This window comes from Tetrao urogallus (genome assembly GCF_951394365.1).
Source record: "Tetrao urogallus genome assembly, chromosome: 2".
Taxonomy (NCBI): Eukaryota; Metazoa; Chordata; class Aves; order Galliformes; family Phasianidae; genus Tetrao; species Tetrao urogallus.
The window spans coordinates 76,508,781-76,535,043 of record NC_136814.1 but is presented as its reverse complement, the minus strand read 5'-3'; the positions used below and the strand labels follow the sequence as shown (position 1 = coordinate 76,535,043).

At 37.7% G+C, this 26,263-nt stretch overlaps 1 protein-coding gene across 23 annotated transcripts in view; it reads right to left on the bottom strand.

Annotated features, from left to right (window-relative positions):
- Positions 1-26,263, bottom strand: part of SNAP91 (synaptosome associated protein 91) — a gene marked incomplete at both ends in the record, with an annotated part of 67,785 nt that overhangs the window by 25,470 nt on the left and 16,052 nt on the right. For 12 of the 23 annotated variants that reach the window (XM_079532922.1, XM_079532903.1, XM_079532914.1 and 9 more), the window contains 13 exons: positions 365-535; positions 681-695; positions 4,485-4,585; positions 5,810-5,919; positions 9,126-9,153; positions 10,501-10,571; positions 14,599-14,640; positions 15,948-16,054; positions 17,495-17,606; positions 18,803-18,896; positions 20,711-20,813; positions 22,382-22,457; positions 23,588-23,730. In XM_079532922.1, the coding sequence (XP_079389048.1) occupies positions 365-535; positions 681-695; positions 4,485-4,585; positions 5,810-5,919; positions 9,126-9,153; positions 10,501-10,571; positions 14,599-14,640; positions 15,948-16,054; positions 17,495-17,606; positions 18,803-18,896; positions 20,711-20,813; positions 22,382-22,457; positions 23,588-23,730 (1,173 nt within the window). The remainder of the gene's footprint in view (positions 1-364; positions 536-680; positions 696-4,484; positions 4,586-5,809; positions 5,920-9,125; positions 9,154-10,500; positions 10,572-14,598; positions 14,641-15,947; positions 16,055-17,494; positions 17,607-18,802; positions 18,897-20,710; positions 20,814-22,381; positions 22,458-23,587; positions 23,731-26,263) is intronic. The other 11 variants (XM_079532924.1, XM_079532925.1, XM_079532907.1 and 8 more) reach the window with 5 other exon arrangements.

The window sequence follows — 26,263 nt, the reverse complement described above, 5'->3', positions numbered from 1 at the left end:
CAGAAATGTCCATCTTCTCCAGTGCAATAATTATTTTTCCAGAAACTGTAGTTACTGGATAATGTGGAAAGCATGCCTGCTTAACCCAATGTGGACTTGAAAATTAATGTTCTTAGTTGTTTAACATAATATACCTCAGTCTTAAGTGTATGCAGTTTTCCATTTCCATTTAGTTAAATATATGCAAAGAAGTCTATAGCTAACAGCACAGCAAACAAAAGGGTAGTTTACATTTCCTGTTCCATCTAGTATCCAACACACATGCACTGGTAGAGTTAAATTAGAGGTCTCGTTACAAATAGCTGAACTTCTGTTGTTCATCTACCTTTTGAGTTGGCACAGAGGACTAGGCAACCAAACTAACCTCCAAAGAGATCCACTTCAGCAGTGGTAGCAGTAATAGTTGTAGTTGTTGGAGCAGCAGATGAAGTAGTTGTAGTATCAGTAGTTGCAGCAGTAGTTGCACTAGGTTCTGGAGCAAATGGATCTGAAATCTGTGGCTCAGAGGTAACACCGGAAAGTGCAGCCAGATTATCTATATGCAACCACATAATGAAGATCAAACAGGAAAAGTAAGGGGAAGAGGGAGAGAGACCACAAACACTCAACTGCAAAAAGTTAGAGCTCCTAATAAGGACTCTTAACATTCAGAAGACTTAAAAATCAAAAATATTACTCACCCTCTCCCAAGAGGTCTAGCAATTGTCCATTAAAATGGCAGCAGTGTAAAGAAACAGACCAATTAGTAGAACTGCCAGACTGAAGATGTTTGTTAGCGATAAATTTGTTCTCTAGGTGATACGTGTAGTTTAAATGTCATTTCAGCACTTGATTTTCTAACATTCAAGATGTTATGGTTACACGCCAAAGCTCATTCTGTTAAATATCTCTATTCATGTCAGCATAAGCACATAAATTCCATTTGCTACATTCCTTCACAGTTAATCAGCAAGTTAATCACATGCAGGCATCATGTATCACTGTTTCATACAGCTACTGCTCTGTTTTTTACACTACAGCAGAGAGAATCTAGCAGTAGCCCATAGGAGCTGACAGGAAGGTCTCCTACCTTTTGCTACCACAGGACACAGACAAGAAACTTTAGAGTGCAGTTCACCACCATACAAGTTCTCCCTTCCTGGCTGGCTTTGTTCCAACTTTGGTTCCTTAATAAACTTTTCAGAAGCCATTGAGTATCTTTAGTTATAGACTTTTCTACCATCTAATGAGTGCTAATACCAGTCAGATTGAGCACACAGGCAGACAGAGGAAACTTTCCCTACATATATATTTAGAAAAAAAACACAAAACCTGACACAGAAAGCTACAAAACAGAATATCAAAATAAAAACTGTGAGGTATAAAAATCTGAAAAAAATATGTGGCTTGGCCTTATTTAATAATCAATAGTTCAGTATTTCTCCTTGGTTCATTGTACATTTAACAGGGTCATGAGTTCATTTACCTACAATGCGCTGAAGAACCAGCACAGCATCTGGATGTTTCACTATAGGTAAAGTAAAAATGTAGGAAGTAAAAAGTTTTGAATAATTAGAGGTTAACCTTAATAAGTTAGCCTTCATTTTACACAGCTTGTTAAAAAGGTCACAAAAAAAAAAAAAAAAAAAAAAAAAAAAAAAGACGTATGTATTTTAGTAATTGGTTTGTTAGGAGAGCTCTACTTGAGACTCACTTCAAAAGCCAAGGTAAGTCAAAACACCATTCTGAAAAGTGTAGCAGTGTATTAAAAATGCAGCACTCTGGTATCTCATTACTGCACAACAGGTGGATGCCTCACAGCTAGACCTGAAATAAACAACTGTTGGCAAACCTCTACCTCCTATTAGCTTATTCTTCAATGCATTTTTGTTATACAGTTACTTTATAGGTTATAATAAAGTGAAATAATATTTGCCCAGCACAGTATGGCCAGCACTGTATTTACTCTTATTGTATTGTATTTAGTCTATTGTTACCATAGCAGTGTAGATCTCTCAATTTACAGTTCATTTGGTAGGTAATTCATATTGCACTCAGAAATACACCTAACATACAACCATAATGTATATTCACCACTAAATATAAATATATGAATCTCAGTCTAAGATTGAGAAGGATTTTTTTTGTTAGTGACCACCTGAATTCCTGAGATTTATGTGACATATAAGGTGCCAGTTTGATGCTTCCTCTTAAAGTATGTGGTATTTACATTCTCTGTTCTGAACTACAGCAATTTTTCTAGCTTCCTCCCCTTACTGGTTCTTTCTCACAAGCTCCTACATTAACTTCCTGTGAGCAGGAACTGTTTTGCAGATGAGCAAGCAGCTCAAGTAGCAGAAAGGCACTATTACACATTCTCACAAAGTGGAAGGGAACTTAAGGTCATCTAGTTCAGTCTGAGCTCAGACTTACTGCCAACAGCAGATCAAGGCAGTCATGGCTTTTCCTGGTTGGGTCTTTAAAAATCTCCAGGAATGGATATTCCTTTAGCATGTACATAGAGGATCTGCCTTGATGTTGCCCTATCCTCCACATGAAACAATGTTTTATTAATGTAATAAGCCTCCAAAACAGCTATGTGTTTCTGTTACTTCTCATTACAACCAGTCATCATTCCCAAAAAAATGTTGGTTCCACTTTGCAAGTTCCCTTTCAAATAGCTGTAAGCCACTGCTAAGAGCCCCTTCTAGTCTCCTTCAGTTTATCAAATGTCTGCCTTGACTACAAGAGCCCAGAACTGGATACAATATTTCAGAAGTGGCCTTATATTTTGAAAAGTTTTAGGAAAAAGGTGTGATTCCAGTGTGATAACAGGTCTTCCACACCTGAACTCCTGCCATCAGCAAAGCAGACAAATTTGAGGCTTACTAAGTTACCAAAATGCTATTCTGAAATACAAGCTTGAAGTATAGTTGATAAGATTGGTAATAATCCAAGCCAAACGAAAAAAAGTTTGCTGTCCTCTTCTGCTATGGAGCAAGAGGTCTAGATGTATTACTGACCAATTTTTAGAAGTTTTCAGTAATTCAAAGGAATACACACATAAAACCTCTTCTACAATATCTAAGCTCCAAACCCTATGTTCCTTATAAAAAATAAAAAATAAAAACATAAAACAAAAACCAAACCATCAGCTTTCAATTGCAATGTGAATCAATATTTTAATGGCTATTTATTCTGCACAAATGAACAGTTGCTTGAAGAAGAAAAAAAAAGTTATCCAAGAGGCCTAAGCTCTTCTGGAACAGCTCAGAAAAGCTTGTACTAGACAGAAAAGCTTTTTACGGAAAAGCTTCTAGTACCTGGGGATGATAGAAAAGGACAACAAAAGTAACTACAGGCTGCTAGGGCATAACTACAGAGAAAATAAGTAGGAAGCTGCTAAAAAATGTGGACTAATTAGTCCCAGATATCTAGGAGAGATGACTCTTTGGTCTTATTTTCTGTATAAAATTGTATTTCAGTTAATTAATCTGCCACTTCTGAAAAAAAAAACCCACAGATTTAATACAAATATGCAAAGCGTGGTCTACATAGCTATACTTTCACGATGAGGCAGCTGGGAGACATATCTTTAATGAACTGAAGATGAGAACAGAAACAGGGAATGCAGAAGTCACTAGTATCCAGCGTTAGCATTCATAACGGAGTCAGGGTGACTCAGTGCAGTATTCCTGCTGTAATGAGTGAAGATGTCTACAACTACACCACAGATTTACAACTATGTAGCCTAAATCATCATTTATTAGCCTAATTCCTTGTCCACAAGAGGAGAGCAGTGAGCATTGCCTAACATTTACTGTGGTCCTCTTCAGACCATCACTGCTAAAGCTGTCTGGAACAGGCTTGGTTCAGCCTGTGCTGTACCACAAAGGTCATATTCCAGAGAACCAGTTCCTATTTGAAGACAGCTAGTCCTCTACTTCTATTTTCTTACTACAGTTCTAAACAGAAAAGCAAGTTTTCTAGTGCACTATGTTAAGGAATGTCAGAGGTAAAACTCACAATAGAACTAATTTACCATCATTAGAATCCTTTAGACATTTTTTGCTTTAAAAGATACTTTTGATCTTTCCCCCACTGGTCTGTGTGTTTTGCTTCATGAACAGAAGTGCTAATATCTCCAAACAACTTGCCAAGAAGCAAATGAACAGTTTTAGTTCTATCTCCCTGACTATTTTAAAGCGTCTGCCTTACCTCTTCACCTTTAGCCATCACTTCCTGCTCATATAGTTACACAGTCCTGCCCCCCAACCACAGCTTTGCATTCAGGCCTTTATAATCAGCTTATACAATTATGCATATCCCTAGAAAAAGGAGTAGTTTTGTGCTGCAATGGAATGCATGCCTGTCAGGTCAGCAGAACACAGAAAATGAGCTGGGAACATCCTGTGCTAGTATGAAAAGGGATAGGTTTCAGTTCAGCCAGCCAAGCAAGAAGAGGGAGTTAGCAAGAAGAAATGCTGACAGTGGGTTTTCTATACCTCCCCAAGAAGTCGCTCCAGCAGGGGCTGCTGGAGCTGCTTGCCCAGTAGCAGCAAAATCTGGCTGAAGATCCAGAAGATCGCTGGATGGTTTGGAAGAGCTGTCAAGAAAAGGAAGAGAATTATTAAATACTGGAGTAATTTTTCTACTTCAGTCAAGTGCAAAAAAAAAAGTCATGTCTGGATTGCAGGAATTAGATTGGATAAGGCCATCCTTAGACTGAAAGACTGAGGGAACTATTAAGAGAGAGATTTTTTCCAGGTCTTAGAGCAGTGACCAGGAATGGAACTGCAGTGAGTGCCAAAGAACATACTACATCCTAGGATAGGATCTTAACATATTTACGTAACTTCATAATGGCATTTTAATAAATTTATGAGACATCACTGGGCTGTGATAATCCCCAAAAAGTTTTTTTTTAAATATAAGCCACCACCACCATCAACAAAAAAAACCCAACAAACCCAAATTCAAAAACCCAGGTGTCCCTTAAGAACAGAGGAAATAACTGCTGCAACTGAAAACAGCTCCATTCCTCATGCCATATCTGAAAGTCAGAAACCTGCATTTCTAGGCAATAAATAATTGTTAGGTAGAATGCAGTTGGTAAAACATTGATGCCTAAAGCTATCTGAGTGTTTGCTTAGGAAACAAGGTGTTTTTTTTTCATTTAGAACATTTAAATAATAATAAGCTGTAGAAGACCTTTCTTCAATGAAGTGTTTAATTTGGCAATTAAGTCAGTATTATCTTCATAGTTTTGGTTCAAGCTCAGAGCTTTTACATGTTTAGAGTTCTACCATTTCTACTCATTACAATGAACAACAGTTGTCTGTCCTAGTTTTAACTTGGAAGTACTGTTCAAAATTCCTCTTTGGAATTTAACATTTATTTTTTATTTCAACCTCCCAACATTCACTATATTTTTCTGTGCTTCATTAACTGATTTGAATATCAAGAGTAAGGAATCTTAATTCAATAGTTTTAGAAGCAATACAGAAGATTAGCAGAGACTATTTTGGATGTGCATATTACTTCAATCTATTTGACATTAAGTTTATGCTGTTATGTTGAGAACTGTACAAAATCAGTACTACGCTGACAGCAAATCAGGGTAGACGCAAAGTTTGCATTCTTGTTTGGATGTTTTTTTTGTTTGTTTGTTTGAACTCATATATGACCTAGACTGGTAGAATTGTGTACTTCATTCAATACTGTTGGATACTATCTGTAAAGTAAGCAAAATCTTGCAGGCTACCCATTACAAGTGTGACTTTAGTTTGTACCATCAAGCACAATAACTCAAATATGCTTCTCAACTTACCTGACTGGAGCAGCTGTAGATGCAGTTGCAAAAAGATCAACTGGAGGAGACGTATCAATGCTTTTTGCTGGAGTAGTATTGGGAGATGTGACAGTTGTGGCTGGAGAAGACTGGAGAAATATTTTAAATGTGTTCAGTATGCCAGCATTTATCCACAAACTGGTGCACAGATTCACATACTTATAAAGTCCAATTTGAACATTAAGTCTTCTCATTGTGAACTGTTCTCACCTTGAGAGAATTCAAAGAAGATTGGGCTGTATTTTCAGAGGGCTATTAATTCACGAAACCTGAACATTTGGTTTCCTTCCTAGAGGCACAAGTATGATGTATGGTCATGGGATAATTCTAATGCCTATACCAGCACAAAACAGCTTTCCTGTGCCTCTTTTCCTAACCACACAGAGCTGTGCACGCCTACACGCTTGTGACATCCCTCTCCTGGCAGGGGAAATCTTCCCTTGGGCAGAGGCAAGCAAAGAAAGATCTCCCAAAAATCGTGGTTGAGTCAAGAAACTGAATCTAGAGTGACTCCACATAGTGATGCCTGACTCAAGAGGAAATGCTTACTGTAGGTGCTGTGAGTGCATGGAGACTCCAGCAGCAAGCGTCATATCAGCTTTAGTCCTCTGGGTTCAGTAGTGTCTAAGCAGCTAAGTCAGATCCATGAGCTGGAGGAGCATTATCTGCATTTTCAAATCCCAGCCAGGATAACCAACAGTGCCTATGTGTCAAAGGATTCTCAGAAAGTTTCAAGAAAACAGTTTGCTCATCAGCAAATTCCCTCCTATCAATTTTAAGACCATTTTGGAGACGAAGTATATTTGTGGGTTTGTTTCTGCACATGTCAGATCCCTCATTTTGTCCATTAAATCAAATACCAGCTAGTTCACAACAGTACCTTAGTATTCTAATGATAAAATTTGTGGGAGAAGATAACTATCTTAACAGTTCAAAGTGTATACACAAACCTTCGGACTGAAGAAAGTTTAAGAAAAAGAACTATTACTAGCACAAACTGTTAAGTTCTCAGGAAGATACAATAAAAAGCTCAGCCTATAATTTTGTATTAATTGCACCTCCTGTTCTGGACCTTAAGGATATCTTAAGTGTTGCAAGAGCTGACACTCAGCGTACGTTGCAATTTTTCTGTGCCCTTAAAGAATCACATTTCCTTGAGGCATGTCATTTAATTCTGAAAGATACTATGAGCTTTGTTCCCTTGGCTTGTTAGAGATACTTTTCCTCATAAAAGGAAAACAAGTCTTACGTTCATTACTATTTACCATTCTGATAGCTTTCAAAAATAAAAAAAGTATGGCAAATTTGAAATAATTTTCTTCCATCTGCCATACTGCCATCTCATAATCAGTATGCTAACAAGAGATAGATCAATGATTTCTCAACTTTCCTCAAGCCTTTGAGACTAGATTGGTTTTCATAGAAATAGAGAAGTTTTACCTAAAGTTGTAAGAACACTTTCTGAATCTGGTGGTGAACAGAGTTAAATCCAGCTGTCAACTGGTCACAAGTGGTGTTGCCCAGGGGTTGGTACTGGGGCCTGTCATGTTCAATATCTTTACTGATGACCTGGATGAGGGAAGTGAGTGCACCCTCAGTAAGTTTGCAGATGACACCAAGTTGGCAGGAAGTGTGGATTTTTCTGGGGGTAGAAAGGCCCTTTAGAGGGATCTGTAGAGGCTAGATTACTGGGCTGAGGCCAATGGGATGAAGTCCAACAAGATCATGTGCCGGATCAGGATCCTGTACTTTGGCCACAAGCCCAGGCAATGCTACAACCTTGGGGCAGAAAAGCTAGAAGGCTATGTGGAAGAAATGGACCTGGGGCTGTTGGCAGATGCTCAGTTGAACATGAGCCAGCAGTGCACCCAGGTGGCCAAGAAGGCCAATGGCCAATGGCTTGTATCAGAAATAGTGCCACCAGCAGGAGCAGAGAAGTGATTGTCACTCTGTACTCAACTCTGGTGAGGCTGCACCTTTATTATTGTGTCCAGTTTTGGGCCCCTCACTACAAGAAAGACACTGAGGCCCTGGAGTGTGTCCAAAGAAGGGCAACAAAGCCATGAGGGCTCTGGAGCACAAGTCTTATGGGGAGCATCTGAAAGAACTGGAATTGTTTAGTTTGGAGGAGGCTCAGGGGAGACCTTATTGCTCTCCACAACTCCCCAAAAGGAGATTGTGACAAGGTGGGAGTCAGTCTCTTTTCGTGTGTAACTAGCAATAGGACTAGAGGGAATGGCCTTAAGTTGTACCAGGGGAGATTCGGGTTGGATGTCAGGAAAAATGCTTTCTCTGGAATAGTGGTCAGGTGCAGGAATAGGCTGGTCGTGGAGGTAGTGAAGTCAACTATCCCTGGAGGTGTTCAAGAAGTGTTTAGAGGTAGTACAGATGGACAGGATTTAGTGGGGAAATATTGGTAGTAAGCAGACGGTTGGATTTGATGATCATGGAGAGCTTTTCAACCTTGGTGATACTGTGTATGATTCTGTGTGTGATTACAATGTTTTCATCAACTTTCATCAATTGCTACAGTATTAGAAAAAAGCCCTTTTTAAAAACAACCTACGGGCTTTTGGAAATATATTGAAGAGCTTTTGGTTAGAATCAACGGTTGAACAGCCTTCTCCTTCAGATTCAGAAATTTGCATTCAGTTCTTCCTACACAACTCTTGTTATTAAGCATGGAGTTACGACATGCAGTGGTTATTCAGGTACAGCAGGAACTAGTATTACTGACATTGTAAAGCTCATTAGTTTATCTGACACTCTAACCAAGCTGTTTTCACTGGCAAGTCTAGCTTTACAGTGAGCAGTCACACTAATAAAGAATTCCTAAAGTAGGTATATCAGATTATAGTTTGAAACGATATACATTTTTAGGAAGAGAAAGAGTCAGCATTTTCTCATAAAAAGCTGAACATGGAGAGAAGAATCTGGAGAAGAAAGAGAACAGAGCAATTGTCTCACTGATGAAGATTAAAAAAAAAAAAGTTGGGATAAAGGTATGAGTATCTTAGGCTTTCACAAAACATGACCATCAACCCCCAGCAAAGCTGCTTAGCATCCTGCACTGGTCTAAGCAGCATCTCCCTGCAGATCACCAAATTGTTTTTATGAAGCTGTTATTTACAAGCCCATCTAAAGATGCAACTTTGTCATTCAGGTACAGTCTAGGTGACCAAGCCTAAAAAACAAATTAGGAAAGAAAAACTTCATGCCTTTATGTTACATCACACAAACTCGTTATATCATACTGTACTCATTATTAATGAGTACAGCAATTGGCAGTACTTACCTTGCTCAGAGGAGAGGGAGCCCCAGATCTAGGGGGAAGAAAAAGGGGGCTGAGATAAGTACACTTTTGCAAACTTGTTTCTTGTACTTAAAACACATGCAAAAAGACCAAAAACTAAGCATCACAGCTGTGAGAAGATCTCTACAACTGCACGCCTTCTCCATTTCTCAGACTTCATGTGTCAATTTAGACAAGGAATGCAAATTGTTACTTCAAAGCTTAAATGAATCTTTTTAGTTAATTGGTATCACTGGATTATTCTGCCTTTTAAACAAGTTCTACTTAATGGAAGAAAGGCAGAGATGCATGCAAATGTCTTGCCTTAGGGCCTACAAAAGTCAGTAGAAAAGAATTATTGGGGCAAAATATAGCTATATTATAAAATCCTGCAAGGGTAGCAGAATAAGACCAATAGGGAAGCAGTTATCGAAAATGAGTCTTCTGAGAATGTATCAGCCAATTTCCAAAGTCTGTTCTTTAAAGAAAGTCAGGGACACTTTAAAATAATGTTTGAAAGTAGGGAAAGAGTAGGAAAGTCCCAAACTAAGAATTCTCTCACATGCAAGAATACTCACACCAATCTTAATCCATAGAGCTTTAGTCATAAATTAGAATATATGTCAGTGCATTTGTTTACTTTCATTATCACGAGGTATGAAAATACTGCTAAGCATTTTTAGAGCTGCTTTGATCTAAGAAATGAAGAATTACAATGGTGCTAATTTAAAAAAGAGGAGCTGAAGTTAAAAATTGTGCCTGTATTGAGCTTGCATCCATCCTATAAGTTAATTGAATTGGATGCATTACATGAGCTGTAGGATGGGTTAGAAGATTCAGAGTTAAGACTGAAATAGCTTAGGGTACAATTTCATGAGGTATCTAATTGTTCAAGCCATCTTAAAAACAAAACAAAAAAAGCTCCAAAACCATGCTTGCATGCAAGTGATATGTAAACATATGTACTTACCCTTCACTAAATTGCAAGGGAAGCAGCAGCAAGAGAGAAAACAAAATTTTAGCTTAATCCTTCCTAGAGTTAGCCATGACAAGCATCTAGTAAGAGGATGCAAAGCCATTAGAAAACAAATCAATTTTAACAATAAAACCTTTGGCAGCAGAGGAAAATAGATCCTTCCGGGTCAGCTTCACAGCTAATTTTACTTCATTATGAAAAGTGCTGAGCTGTTCAGTATCTCTCCCCCACCCCAGTAAGAAAAACAGATGGCATTAAGACAACTTCGTGAGGAAAGGAAAAGCCAAGTCTTACCACAGCTTATTTTCCAGCTAAAGGAGATTGGGAGGCAAACCTAAATATTAGCTAGTCTCAAATTGTCAATATTCTGCCTTGAGGAAAGTTCTCAAAACATGTACCTACTTGTTGCCAGGTTTTTTTCCTTCCAGTGAGTTCAGATGCTGCTCAAGGGTCTCCATAAGACTGCTAGGAGCCTTGAAAGCAAAGAGAAAGTCACATTTTTAAAAAAGATTACTTTGACCTGATGGTACTAGAAATCTAGCACAACTTCTCTGAAGTTCACCATGTGCACACTCATGCTGTTATTATAACACTGAAACTAGTGGATTTCCATGCTATAGGTATTCAGGTAAAGAGATTTTGAGAGATAATATTGTGTCAAAATTTGCAGAGGGAAAGCATTTCACTTTACCAAACAGAGCCTACAGCCAGAATCCAGGATGTGCTCACCATGCTTTGAGTCAGTTTTAAACATTGACAACAGCACAGGCATCCACAGGGTCAAGTATAAGAATAATACATTCAAGGTCATTCCTTCAGTTCTGGTTTTAGTGAGATCTCCAACACATCACTTAACACCATCTAAATAAAACAAGCTAAAAGATTGTTCCAATGCCCCCAAAATCATTGATTTAATACTCCCAACATCCCAATACCAACTTTCAGTTATGTCTTCTCAAAACTAGGCACAGATTACTGAGCCCAGCAGGTAAGTCAAAATTCAGCAAGATTACTTCTTTGGACATTGACAGAAACCAAGCATTTTACTAGACTCCCTGATCTTAGGTTTTATTTTAAGCAACCTCTTCATTGGTAATATCCCCAGGCAGGCACTTGCTGTTACAATGGTAGTTAAGAAAAGTAGTTATAAATACAAATGACAGGGCACTTATCTACCCCAATATAAAAATAGTGTCCAGATAAGTAGAATTCTACAAGATCAACACACAAGAAGGAAACCCTTGAGATATACAGCAGAGCATAACAGTGAAGTATTTCATCAGGGTTACCGTTTCATCACTGGTACTGTCTTTAAGAGGGGAATTCTCTTTATCAGAGTGTTTCAGATCAACCAGAACTCCTGACAGCAAAACCTATGGTGTTTTTCATAAATAATGTCTTTAATTCCAGGGTATACACATGAATTTTAAATAAATAAATAAATAAATAAATAAGCAAGCAAGCAAGCCAGCCTGTCTGCTTGGCTTGCAAACAGACTTTCTACTGCTTGTATGTACATTATGCTGAAAACCAGTTGTCTGCCTAATGTGGATGCTTCAGGACACTTAGTACCTAGTGGTTATGCAGTAGTTATGCTAACTGTATTTGTAGTGTTTTTATATTAATTTGGACATTAAATTGAGTGGTAAGGTAAGTTTTAACACAAGCAAAAATTTTAAATGCCCAAAAAATCCTTAACTAGTTGCTTGATTTCAAATACATCTCATGTACATACACAATGCAGCACCATCTGAACCTTTACTACTATTTCATAGGCAGGTCTATTCATATTCTAAGAATATATGCACAATAAAGAATTTATCTAAAAACAAATGACTTTGTTCATTTTTCTTGCCCCTGAAGAACACTTGTTACTAAGTCTTTCATTAACGGATGAGGAGACTCAGACTTCTATTTATTTAATAAGGCTACAGCACAAGAAACAAACTGTGCCTGTAAGCCAGATAAGCAAAATGCTATGTTTCAAAAATAAATAAATAAATATTTTTAAGAAAAGCATTACTTTTTTTTTCTCTTACGAACTGTAGCACTACACAATTTAATTATCTTTTCAATACATTACTTACAGGTTTCAGAAAAAGACAAGAAAACATGAAACTCATCTAGCAAGCAGAATTAACAGAAGGAGCTTTAGAAAAATTTCTACCTACTTCAGAAGTTAAATATTGCCTGGTATCCTCTTTGTGACTCTGAACATCACTTAATTTCCTCTGGATATTGCTTCAGTTAGATTAATCTGCTGGCCAGCATCACTGGGGAACTATAGCTATGGGTTACCCACTAGCTATCTGGGGGAAAACTGCCATATTTCAATATTTGCTTATAGCTGAAAATAAGCCTAAGTGCCAAGATGCCTCCTCAGCTTCCAAAACCTTGCAGCCAAACCAGAAAGTTCAAAGATGACAACTATCAACTTCTATTTCAGTACTGTAACCACTTTCTTGGTTTAGAATATATTCAGGCACATCAAATGTCAACATAGCCAATTTCTTGTGGAATAATACTGACTACTGGTCTGATAAGGATAGGCCTAGGGGGAATGGCTTTAACTCAGAAGTGTGATTAAGATCAGATGTCAGGAGGAAATTTTGTCTTTAGATTGTGTGAGGCGCTGGCACAGCTGCCCAGAGAAGCTGTGGGTACTCCATCCCTAGAGGCATTTAAGGCCAGGTTGGATGGTGACCTGGGCAGTCTAAGCTGGTAAGGGGCAGCCCTGCCCAAGGCATGGGGTTAGAACTAGATGGGCTTTAAGGTTCCTTCCAACCCAAGCCATTCTGTGACTGTGGTTTTACTGTTTCTCTTAGGAATTCAGGTATACCACTGATATTTCAACTTTGTTAGCTGAAATTACTATATGTAATTATATATAAAACTTATTAATTGGAATTCAGTTTTATTATTATTCACCTTTTACTTTCTTCTCGTTGAAATGCACTGCCTAGGTCTTTGCAGAATCTAGAGTGTTGCAAATGAGCTTCAGCAAGCAAGTTCCAGACAGCTTTTAGGAGAACACAGCTATGATGGATAGTTTGAGATTTAGGTTTGCTATCAAATAGCCATGTGTGGCAGTTATCAATCCCGGAATAATTTATTATGCAGTTCCCTGCATAATAAATGCGTTAAATTAGCAGTCAGCTTCCTGTGCCTGCCTGAGGAGCACGTTCCGGCAACACTAGTCAGCCATCCGTTTATCCAGTTGGCCCAAAAAACGGCTACTCTTGGTCAAAATATTGATACTTGAGGTGATATATACCTCAGTAACAGATACAAAAGTAACTAAAAACCTCCACTGACAGGCCTCAGAAACAGAGGTAGCAGCAACTAATATTAACTAACCAACTGTAGCAACTGACTATGGAGTGTGGAGTAAGGCTTGTGCATTCTAGCAGGCAGCCTTTCGTCTAGACAGATGCAACAAAAGCAGGAGCAGATAAAGCATATTTTGTTAATCCAACTTAAGATGACTTCTTCTGGTTCAAGGACTTGGTATATGACTAATATATGACTAACATACGACCTTGTTTTAAAAAAGAGCCCATTAGTTACAAATTTGACTGAACATCCTCCTTTAGCTACTTCAGAACTGAGTTTCACATTCCAAACACTATTAAAACTCTGTTTCCGCACTTGAAGAAGAGTGGGTAGAAATTATGGGATGCTACAGGGCTATAAAGAATAAAATTCTTCACCTTCACATGGCATCTGTGTTTCAGATTTAGTAAGTGTTTTGTTTTGTTTTGTTTTGTTTTGTTTACCAAAGAGAATCACTATTTGGATGTCAATTTAAACCAGGTTTTCTAGAGGCTTTACAAAACTTAACATTTACGGGTTATGAATGCTTAAGATTTACAACTGTTATGCATTTTTGCTTCTGTTCCTATTTTATTGGCACTGAAACTACCAAAATTCCAAACTCCTTTGTAGGTATCCTCTTCTCCACGTAAATATCCTATTCACATTAAACACAAAGCCCATTGAAAATGTGCCAGCGCAACAGAATCCAAGCAACTACAGCACTGGCAAATTTTGGTGTGCAAGTTTTGTTGTATACTGACAGTTCCACAATGAAATTGTGACTTCTGTTTGCTGTACCTAGACTGAGACAGGAATGTTATTGCTGCTCCAAATTTCATCTCTGGACCACTACAGTGACACAGAGAGACTATGAAGCAATCATGATCACAACATTCATGTAATTTGTTGTCACAGACAAATATTTTCTACAACTGTGAGAATCTGTCCTTCAGCAAGGAAAGAGCAACCTGGCTCACCCATCAGCTCCAGGTTAGAAGAGATCAGGAAAGACATTAATCTACTTATATTAGTCTTCATAAACAGCTTTTGACAGTTCTTTTCTTATTTGCAAATTTGGAGTACTTGAAAATATTGATTTCCTGTAAATAAATTTAAATTCCTGGTGCACTTACTAATTATTAAATGTTAATTACACAGACCAGAAAGATTACAAGAGAGTCTTACCTGTGTAAGGTCAGGGATATCACCTTTGTCAATGCCAACTTGCTGTGGATTTTTAAAAAAGGAGGTAAAACGTAAGCACATTATTCCATCACAGCAGATATTAATCTTGATAGAACAGTGGTACACACTTCAAGCTGTAATGCACTTTGTCTACAGAAAAAGACTACAATGTTTTCACATGCAGATGTCCCTATCTTTCCAGCACTAATTCCATCACCTTTATCAACTCACATTATTAACTCTTCCACCTTGGTAAAATTCATGCTCCCTACTGCAAATCAGACAGGACTTTCTGGTCATCTAATGTTGCCTCAGAGGACAGCATCAGTGAACTACCAAACACACCTTATCCAGATGCCTGACTATCCCCAAACAATTTTCTCTAAAATTCACCCACTGAGCAAATCCTAGAAGACAACACTTATAAAAATGTTTAAGCTCCAGTCATGTTGTTTTTCCAACCTTTCTTCCTAGCTTTTCAAATCAAGATGCAATCTGCAAGCTTTTGTTAGCTGCCCTGTTGCTTACCTATGCTCTTCAAAGTGCCTGTTGGTTTAGGTTTTGCAGAAGCACAGGCTTCGCTGCATCTAGTAATCTTGAAGTGTAGCCAATATAACCCCTGTTCTGTAAAGCTGACCTATAGTGCCTGAAGTATTGCTCAGAGGTCTGAAGTCTTCATGCTACTACTCTCTCAAGTCCAGTGTTCACATCAGGCATTACATGAGTTCAAGAGTCTAGCAGGCTCCTTCATAAACAGTTAAATAAACTAGTAAAGAAACATTTTATTCAGCTCATTACTGCTGCCCTTTATAATGAAGCATGAAACATGGAAAATGTGTGTCTTGTGCCAAGGAGCCAACTACTACCAACAAAAGGGCCCAACAAAAGAACAAATTAACCACGTATATTTGTATTATCCACAGAAGAGAATGATAAGAAGAATCAAAATCAGGAAATTTTCACATTGCAGTTAACTTGTAGCTAGCTGCAAAGACTTAACAGTAAGACTTATGAAATCATTATGCTTTTTTCATGATCACCACATTTTTCTCTGATGTTCAACTCTGCCCTAGAAGCACATATTATGCACCTCCAAGAAATACCACTATGACTGAACATACATTAGCAGGAAATTGAGGCTGCTGCACAGCAGAGACTTGCAGAAAGCCTAAGCAGGGCTTACTAGTTCAAGAAGAGCTGAATAAGCAGATCCAAGAATTTCTATGCTGCTTCACAGTTATATATAGTGAGTCAGATGCTTAACAAGCACAATTAATATTTTATATCAGGGCTAAAATAGTTCACAAAATACTTAAGTGCCAGACTCCAGAAGACTAGAAGTCACTTACCTCTGCAACTTTAAGAAACTCTGATACTCTGGTCATTCGAGTAAGAAATCGTTTGTAGATTTCAAGAGCATCTTTACATTGTCCCTTTTTCATTTCAAAAAATTTCTCTAGAGAAATAATTTGGCAAATTTCAGTTAAGATATTTTACAGTAGGCCTGCATTCATCAGCAACTCTAGTTTTCAGGAAAGTCATGTTTCAAGAATACTGCATTCCATTAACATTTTTCTACCTGGACACTAAGCTAGCAGTGTTCCTAGTCTTAGAGAATTCAGAAGTAGAATCTACTGAGATGCCTAAGAATTACACAGACTGGAAAACTCCACCCCAAGGAGCTATAGCACTGTGTGATGTAAACCCACTATTTAAAGATGAATAATAACTAGGCAAAGTAGTTACCAACCTTAAAAATCAAAGCATTTAAGGATACTTAGATTTCCTTTGATTTCCTTTCCTAAGTTGTGTTAACTCCAAAGAACTCCAAAGGACACTGCAAAGAACACCTTCCTGCTGAAGTAATTTCTTAAAGTTGGTCTGTGTCCATTAATAAGCACAACTGCCACATATTTCAACTGAACTTACACTTTTAGTAGCAGTAGACAGTGAAATCTCAACTCAGCTGTTACGCTCAACACACTTTTATCTGTCTCATCAGCTTCCATTCTATAGTTTCAGTCAAAATACCTGGGACTTTTATGAATTATCATTAGAAAGTTTTACAACATGGATACAAGACCAGTGTTTGAGCTTTACAATCCAGGAATCTCTTTTTGCCAGTGTAATTTTTACAAGTTCTCAGGTTCTTCCTTTTCTAGTTGCAGCCACAGATTTTAGTCAGTTACGCTGGCTGAGTGATCTCAGTTTCTATCTTTGTAGACCAGCTGAAGTGCTCAGAGGTTTCGGTAGTGGAACCTTATTTTCTACAACGTCAGTGGTATTTCCTGCAGTTTAAGGCAAATCCCAGTTTTAGCATTCATAACAAAGCCACCAGCAAAACCTTAACAAAGGTTAAGGTGTGTTACGCTGTTGCTTACATCCAGCTTTCTGAGCATTTCTAAACATGTTTGCAGCCTTGCACAGGGCTTGTAGGTTGACTGTAAGTAAGTCTCTAGAGAAGATCCAGCTTTGGCCTTTCAGACAGATCAAGAATGTTATACAGGAGGATATTACTTCAGGTAAGGCATAGCATATTTAACCGAAAGAATAATCTGGATTAAAAAAAAAAACAACAAATAGCAAAAGCTGTTTTGCTAGCCTTATTGGACATATTATGCAGTCTCTCACAGCACTATATATTTCTTTACATACAGAAACGCTTTTTAAATAAACTGTACAATTCTAACAGTGTATCAAAACCTAGCCTCAGATGAACTAAGATCATAGGTTAAGGCTTAAAGTCATCTCTCACTTCTCACTTCAAAATAGAATGGAGAAGAATAATTATCATTTAAATTAAAGTTAAGTAAAACATAAAAAAGGAGTTTCAAATCTGCTTCAGGTTTTGTTTATTTGCTCATAGTATGTAAAATATCAACGCTGGCTTACTTACCTAGTAAGTTAATAACACCATCATTGTAGCACGCAAAAAGTTTGATAAGATCTTTAAACAGAAGCATGAATGCAGCATTTATGACACCATTTGTCAGTTCATTTGGATGAACCTACAAATAAAATAAGAGTTAGTTACAATATATTTATTGAATGCAAGCAGCAGTTTTAGCTAGTACCATATATCTGATGCTGTTACAGATGGGATCAAGCACTGAATACAAATTTACATAGAAAAAAACTAAACAGAGGTTGCTTCTGTTTCAGTTAATAGACCACAGGTTGCTTTTTCCATTTCAACACAAACCATTATAACAGAAGAGTACTCCTATCAACTCTTACCCCTGACTCCTTCACAAACAGGTAGAAGGCAGAGACATTAAAAAAAGCTTTAATGAAACTGGACCAAAGGCATCAGTTCATAACAGTGTTTAACAAAGCTTCAGTAGCCTCCTAGGTAATACAGTTAGATTAATGTAGTCAAGACTCTTTCAGTTCTCATATTAACTTGGGCAGAAAATAACTGCTTGTATAAAGGAAAAAAAAAACCTCTTTGTAGACCACCATCATAATTCCTAAGCTGCTTGAGAAACAACCTTAGCGAAACTGTGTAGTTCTAAGGCTTTCATCTGAAAGCTGGAGCGGGCCTTGTCTTCCACCTGGGAACGTGTCCTTTCACTCACCAAGAACAGAACAACTTCAAGATTTATTCCTTCAACGATCTCTCTGCAATACTATAGTGTACCTCCTATAATTTACTCCTGGTTTTATCCTTAAAGCAGATAAATAACCCCATCAACATTAACAATGCTATAAATATACTGAAGACACATTTCAATGAATAGACTAGATTAAAGTTAATCAGTTCACTTACAACTGAAAACTAGATGAAGGTTTTAAGGAGTGAAACAATGCACATGTGGTAACTTAATGTTTTCTTCTTTCCCCTCTAATAGAAGCTGATTACCAGAAGAAAGAAAAAAGATTTTTCAGTCTCCTTTTTTGTTCCATTTCTTCCCCTCACTGATGCAAGAGATAAAAGTTCACACTCTCAATCAAAATTCCTAAACAGCCCTCATTTCCCATTCTGTTCCTCTAAAAAAAAAAAAAAAAACACCTGCATTTAGGCATATAGGAAAGTACCACTTTTCACCTCAGTCTGCCTCAGCGGGACACTGAAATTGGATTTTTTTGCTCACATACTGGGAACATTAAGTAAAGCATTACCTACAATGTGAAATGTGTTAATTACAGTGCAGCATTTTAAATCACTGGCTAGTGTTAAAGCTGGGTCAGCTTCAATACATACATCAAATTCAAGTAGTGCATCAATTTGTGCCTGTAGTATGGGCATACTCTTCAGCAACTTTTCAGGAGCCATTGTCCTCATTACACCATCAGCTCTGCAAGAGAGAATACAGATTAGAAGCCATGGTGTTTCCTCTTCCTCTCCTCAAACCTATCTGCTGCCTAAACTTAAGCTTAAAGCTGCTTAAGAGTTTGAATAACTTGACAAGAAATAACTGCTGTGGAAGTGCTCAGAGAATTGATAGTGCTTGTGCATTAACTTTGTTATGAATAACTAATGAACATTTATTGCTAAGAGTACTTTTTAATGATATATCTATGGTCACTAAAGACAAAAAATACTTCTACAGGCTGCTTTTTTTCCCATCAAATACCACAATATATGCATGTCAATAACTTAAATTGGGCAATTGTTGCTAAGAGCTCCTTACATTAGCACACTTTCCTCTATTAATTCTATTGCTCTTTCATAACAATATTACTGATCTTGAACTGTCTTAGTGGTGCTGGCCTTTTATTCCAGTTGGATAACTTAGCAGTCATGGATGTGTAGCACCTCTTATTTGCAGCTCAGAGGCTTAGAGTAGTCTCCACATACGCTGATTTTTATTGCTAAATACCCAAATGCACTCAACAACTGTTAGGTATTGACCCATTCTGATCACTGATAGGTATGGTGTCTCCTCTTTGCAAATGCATGTCAGCATTCCTACTCATTTTACGTTACTCTCTGAGGCACCTTGAGAACCAGAAACAAAATGAACAGAAAGGCTCTACAGAAACACATAACAGTGCAGAAATTGAAGGATGTCTAGCAACCCAAACTTACATTTATGTAACTTGAAGCATTTTAAAGTACCACATGTCAAAGGAAACTTAGGACTGCAGGATCAAAGTGGTCTGCTGGATCAAAGCCTACCTGTAATACCAATCCCACTAGCTATTATCCTTCATGTCACAAAGTTCTTAATGATTCATATTCCAGATGGGTTCAAGAGATTACTCTGGTCCGCATTACTGGAATGGCATGAAGCCACGCAGCAAAAACAGTTACAGTAGGCCTTAGACTGTCTCCTAGTTTAAAACAGCAGGAGAGGAAAACGAAGCAATGATGTCTGCGTTAGCAGCCCAAAGCTGCAGACTACACTAAAACTGCTGGAGCAATCCTGTATGTAACTCATCATTAAAATAAATATCTTTAGTATGCAGTCAACAAAACTGCATATGCAGTGGGTGTTAAGACACTTGCAGTGTAGCTAATGCTTCAAAAGATAATCTGAAGCTATGGATCACCCAGTTAGAGAGCAAAAGAATATTCTGACAGATACCAACTCACTACTCTGAGTATGGTTAAATTATTTTCTGTGCCATATCACACTTCTTTTTTTTAAAACCACAACTTTCGCAGGAAAAACAACTCAGCAGTTTACAGCCTTGTTCTGATTGGTTTACGACTGTTTGCTATGTAGCCTACTCAGAATTTTATGTATTCAGTTGAATTTTCTTTTGTAATACGTCATCTTTCTTACGGAAATTATCTGGAGAGTAATGAAACATCCTAAATATAGATTCAGAGTATTTCCTTCTAAAAATTCTAAATGCAGTTTCCCTGCAGCACAATTTAATAAGAGCCTGATTTAATTCCTAGCACTAAAAGCTCCCAGTTCCGCAGGGCATCTTAGGGCAGTCTTCAATATTTGCCTTAGTACCCACAGTCTTTCCTCTTCGCCTTGTGTAATTTTAATCAATTACAAATGCCTAAGAAATTCAGCCATTTTGGTGTCTCATTGGGGCTAAACAAAAAAGTGAAGAATGAAGTCATTAAGAAAATAAAATTAAGCATAATGCCAAAAGCAGATTTTTACGGGTCAGGCAATCCAATCAGTTTACATATCTAAATTTTGCTTACCCTTTCTTCACTCTTGCAAAGTCAAATGCCATTTGTCTGTAGGAAAATGCTTTTTCATTCAAGTATCTGCTATATCGCCTTATAAAGGCGGACATGTCATAACCTGTGAAAAAAAAAATCACGTTTAATTTTGCATTGTATGACATCTTCTTGCTTCTGAAGAAAGAAACCAGCAGTGTAGCACCAAAGCAATCTACTGCTACTCTCTACTACAAACTGATGCACCCAATTCACAAATGGGTGGTTCCTGTGGAAACCCGCCAGTGGCTCCACCACAGTTATGGGGTGACACTACTTAGAGGTGAAATTAGTTATCTCTCTGTAAACATGAAAAAAGCCAGTTTAACAGAAAGTTTATGCTTAACTGTTACACATTTTCCAAGATAAAGATTTACCTCAAATTAAAATTCCCATTAATGAAGTTTTTACACCTGAGATCTTCAAGGTACATTTGCAAAAAGCCTCAAATTTCAATGACATTCCAATATAGAAAATTTCTAAACAGAATTACAGTGTAACCTTCTTCTTTTTCTCATGAAGTTTCTTCTTTAAATTACTGAAATGTGTACAGAAAGTAACTGATTGTCCTCTTCAGTATTGGCCCCTTTTTTGTTACTTCCTTAAAATCCACATTCCACAACTTCATAATCACATGCATTTTTCCTTTCCAATACTAAGTATCTCTGCAAACTCAGGTTTATTACTACAATTCCTGATGCCATACTGTCTATGACACAGTGATGTGCTAACTGTGAAACTCCAATTGAAGTTTAAAGAGCAGCAATGTACACAAAAGCATGCATTGGACAGAATTCACATTTGCTAAATACCACTACCACTGAATGTGAAAACCCTGTTTCAGCTTGACAAACAGAGGTTTACTATTCTGGGGCTTTGTTCTTGCCCTTTTTTTTAATCATTTCTAAAAGATGATCAAGTCTTTTTGGTGTCACATGCCTCCGATAAGAGATGGACAAACTTGGTATTGCTTTATTTTGCCTATTACTTTAGAAACCATGCATTCTGCATACGTTCTACTAATATCCATAACAGTTGAAGAACTATGTTTTCCTGTTCTCTAGAAGAGCCACCATCAAACAAGCTTTTCCCTCTTTAAGTGAAAAAAAATAAGATTCACTATTAATTCAAAACCAAACTAGAAAAGCACACTAGACAAACTTCAGAGGAAGCAAGTACTTAATTTCTTCCTTGAGCCTTTTAAGTTCACTATTCAAAACAGATCTAGATAAATCCTCTGGTGTCATTTTTTTGGTTTGTTTATTTGCAAACAAAAGACTTGCAGACAAATGTTAAAAAGCACTGTGTCCCTAAACTAATTACCATTTGGGACTGAGTAAAATACAAAAAACCATTATATAATAAGTTGCTCATTTTATCTTTGACTCACAGAGGAGTTAAGCGGATAGCATCCAGCACTTTTTATGGAATTTCATAGTTTTACTTTTTGAATGAGGATTTTGCAGAAACTGAGAAACACTGTTTTGAAATGATCTTGCAGCTCTTATTTCACTTGAGCTCCTGTATTAAGTACTTCTAAAAATGTATAACTGAAGCCTTTTAACATTATTTGCTTCTTATGAATGGAGAAGTAAATTAACAATAGTATCTTATATAAGATCTTATTAAGGTAACAGACAAGAATAGGCTTACCATGAGATCCACTTTTGTCCAGAAAATTGCTCAGATTGAACAATGTGTTTCTAGATGCCAGGTACTGAATGAATCTCTGCAACACAAAGTTATTTCTTATCACAGGCTATATCTGCAGACTTTCTACCTCCTAGCAAGAAGATTACTAGCCTAGTACCAGTAAACACACATGAAAACCCAGATTTCTGTAGTAGCCTACTGTATTTTTCTCAAAAACTTTTCCACCAATTAAGATTAATTATATTTAGCCTGAATCTCTACTGAATATCTTAATGCATAGGATACGTAAAAATAGATTTTATACAAAATGTCAACGAAGAGGAAGGAGCAGTAAGAATAGCTAAGATTTATTTGCTTGCAAAACAGCATGTCCCAACTTCTTGAACCACCAGCCCTCAGTTTCAGCCAAGCTGAGGGCCTAAGAACAAGTAGGTCTCACACTGAGAACCAGGGCCAACAGACTGAAACAACTGCAGAAAACAAATCAGTGTTGGCCTAAAGTTGGAACAAAAATATACGACAGGAGGAAAAAGTTTACACTGCAGCACCAAATAAGTTCATTGCAAGAAGATACTTTATACATTGCCAGGAAGGAGCTGTTTTACAATCATACTAATGCTTTTAGTTTTGCACAGACACATCAATTTAACCAGGTCAATAAAAAGCAACAGCAAAGACAGTACAATCCAGAAAGCTACTGAATTGAATTTACAGGTCTAGGAAGAGTTTAACAGTCACACTGAAAGGGCTATTTGGATGGTGCTACACACAAGACTTTGATGGTGCTACACAACAACTTTGATTCTCTAATGTCTTCCAAGCCATAAAAGGCCATTAATAGCAGAACCTTTCACTACACACATGAGATGGGCCATCAAGAATGCAAAACCAGCATCAGAGCTTCTCCTTAGGTTTTGTTCATCATAGACAGAAGCACCAAGTAGTCTTTAATTCTGCATAGCTCTATGTTCAGAGAGCACATCAATTCTGTCACAATATTGAGGCATGCTGTTCCTTGCTCTAACTCTGCAGCTATATAAATGAGAATGCAGATAATCAGAAGGCCTCTCCAACTTAAACTATAATGCTAAAGGTAAGTTTGGAAGCTTGCTTGTCATAAATAACTATTCTTGCCCTTTTTTCTCAGGTCCTTGGTGGTTCTGAGAGATATCTTTCCAAAACTAACACTGTAAGCTTTCCGCTTACCTCGTTGCCATGAACCATGAGATGATGCGTAGTAACTAAGGCTTTGAATACAACCACCCAGCTACTATTTGTTGCTCGCTCAAACAGTGTATCAGCCATCTGGGGAATATTCACATTTGTTTCATTAGTTGCTTGGATCAAGTCTGTAGAAGAGATAAAAGGAAAGTTTTAGGTGCTACAAATAAGACAAGTAAGTTTGCAGCATGGCCGAGCTCTCAGATCACCAGGCTGCAGGCCATGGCAGTGACAAACTGCAGATCCAGTGCTTAAGCTGCAAATAAAAAAAATTTTAAAAATTAAAAAAACAGAATATCTTTGAGGCTAGAGTGGTACAAGCTGACAGTGATGCCATTCTGGCTCTCCTTTCCAACAACTGTGTCCTGAGCTATGCCTCAGCCCTTCCCCATCTTTATCCCAAATGACTGTGGGGTACAGAACGCTACGTGACTGCTGCTTGTGGGTTTACAAGGTAATTGTGGCAGTTCATTTTTCTGGGTCAGATTAATAAGTATTACCAAATACTTTGCTAACAGATAGTATGTCAAGCACACTGAATCTAGCCATATCACCAGAAACAGATACTCTAGCCATCTCAGAGGTTAGAATTTCATCAGCACGCTATGCACAACTTCTAGAGTCTTTATGTACCTCTAGAGCAAAAGAGTACACTCAGACATGCATGAAGACCTTTTCAGCATCAGAAAAGAAAGCAAAAATGGATATGATCTATTAAAGCACGAGTCCTCTGCATGCAACTAGACATTACATAGAAGAAATAAGATACCAGTGTATTCAGAGAAAGGGAACAAGAAGACATGGCTTTGGATCTTGTACATTAGAAAGGTGCATACTTGCACATGGCTGTACCAGAAATTAAGATAAATACTTAATCACAAGCAGTAGAGCAGCAGCTTTCCACTAGCATCTCTATCCCACATCTACTATTAGGATCTTTGATTTACTATGTTACTACAGATACTTGGTGGGTATCTGGCAATGACTGTTTACAAACTGTTACCTAGTTTTGGGAACACAATGGGAAACTGCATACCACAACTGCATGACTTAAGCCTGTGCAGTGCCAGCCACAGTCCTGGCAAGAGAAGACTTGACATTACAAAAGCAGCGCAAAACACTGAGGGGGGCTGAGAGGTGGGGCTGAGACTTAACCTTTGAAGACCTACATAAAATAAGTTAAAAATTAAAAAGCTTAACTCCTAGACTAATCAGTGTCTGTTACTAATGAAAATGTTCCTATTTTCCTTTCCCTGGGATGGCAGTAACCATTGTTAATGATCTCCCACATATTTCTCCCCTCCCTGCCCCCAACTAGAAATCCTCACCTCGCTATTCAAGTAATTCTGTGACAACAGATGTTCTTCCTTAGAAGCAGAGTGCAATTGTGTGACTGATCCTTGTACACCTCAACTACATGCATCTGTTGCAAACTCTTCAGTATTTCAGCACAGTAGTACTTGTGTTAGCAATTGTCTTTTTCAATGAAAACAGAAATTGCAATTTGTCAGTTTCCTGACTGTGGAGTGACTTGTTTGCAGCCATAGATAAGCAAAGTTCAGCTTTAAAGTGTTTGTTCATTTTTCTGTGCATATTTTGTTTATTTGGAGCACCTTCTGAAACATGCAGTTAACTTCTACAGCCTCAGTAATCCTACCGTTGAAGGAAGCAGCTCTGCAGTCTATTACGGCAGTAAAGACACACTATTGAATGAAAGCAGTCCAGGCTCACAATTTTCGTTGATCTCGCTGTAACAACAGGCTAATAATCTTCTCTATTGTAATGCTGATTAATGCATTACAGAAGACTTCAGTCAGTAAAGGCCTAAAAGCAAGTCACAATCTCCTTGCTGTCTGCTCACTGCATTCAGAAGTTTTATTTCAGACAAGCATTTGCCTTTCTCACAAGTGAGACATGCATCACATTTGCAAGCTTTCAGTCTTAAGTTTCAGTGCATTGCTCACTATGGGGAGTAGAGATATACTCTGTGTATTCCATCTGTGGGTGTTAGGTAATGAAACCATGGGGGGTTCCACCCACAGTAGTGCCGTCAGGGCAAGCTGCAAATGCACGATCCATATGTGCTGCTGCAGCACTGCTTCTAAGCCACTCAGTCAATTCTGATCCTCTCCCTAGTGCTGGAGGGTACAGCATTACAGTCTGCAGCTCTAAATGTTTTAGGACATGAGTAATTACAGTGTGCTGAGGAGAGAGGTATGATTATATTTAAGCGTACTTCTTTCAGTGAGCAAAAAGGAATTAAACAACACATGAAGATGCTGTGTACTATCTGAGTCAGGAGAAAAAAAAAAACAAATTGAAAAATGGGTGAGTTATCTAGTTAATTTTTCCAGGGCTGGTTTTCATTCAGCTATCATAAACAGAATTAAGGAATTCTTTCCCCAACACTGTAAAGCCTCCTCTTAATTAAGAATTGTCAGCGTCTGGCGCCGCTGACAAGCACAGCTGAATTTATAGAACTCAAGAGTTTGTTTAGTGGCTAATTGGAATTTCAAGACAAGAATCAGCTGAACTAATTTGCTTTCAGCAACCTTGGGAAGAACAGGTATGAGGAAAAAGAAAACACAATTAAAAAAATCTAGAAGCTACATTTTTTATTAGACACTCTGATGGAGATATTTACTGGACAGAAGTCACAGG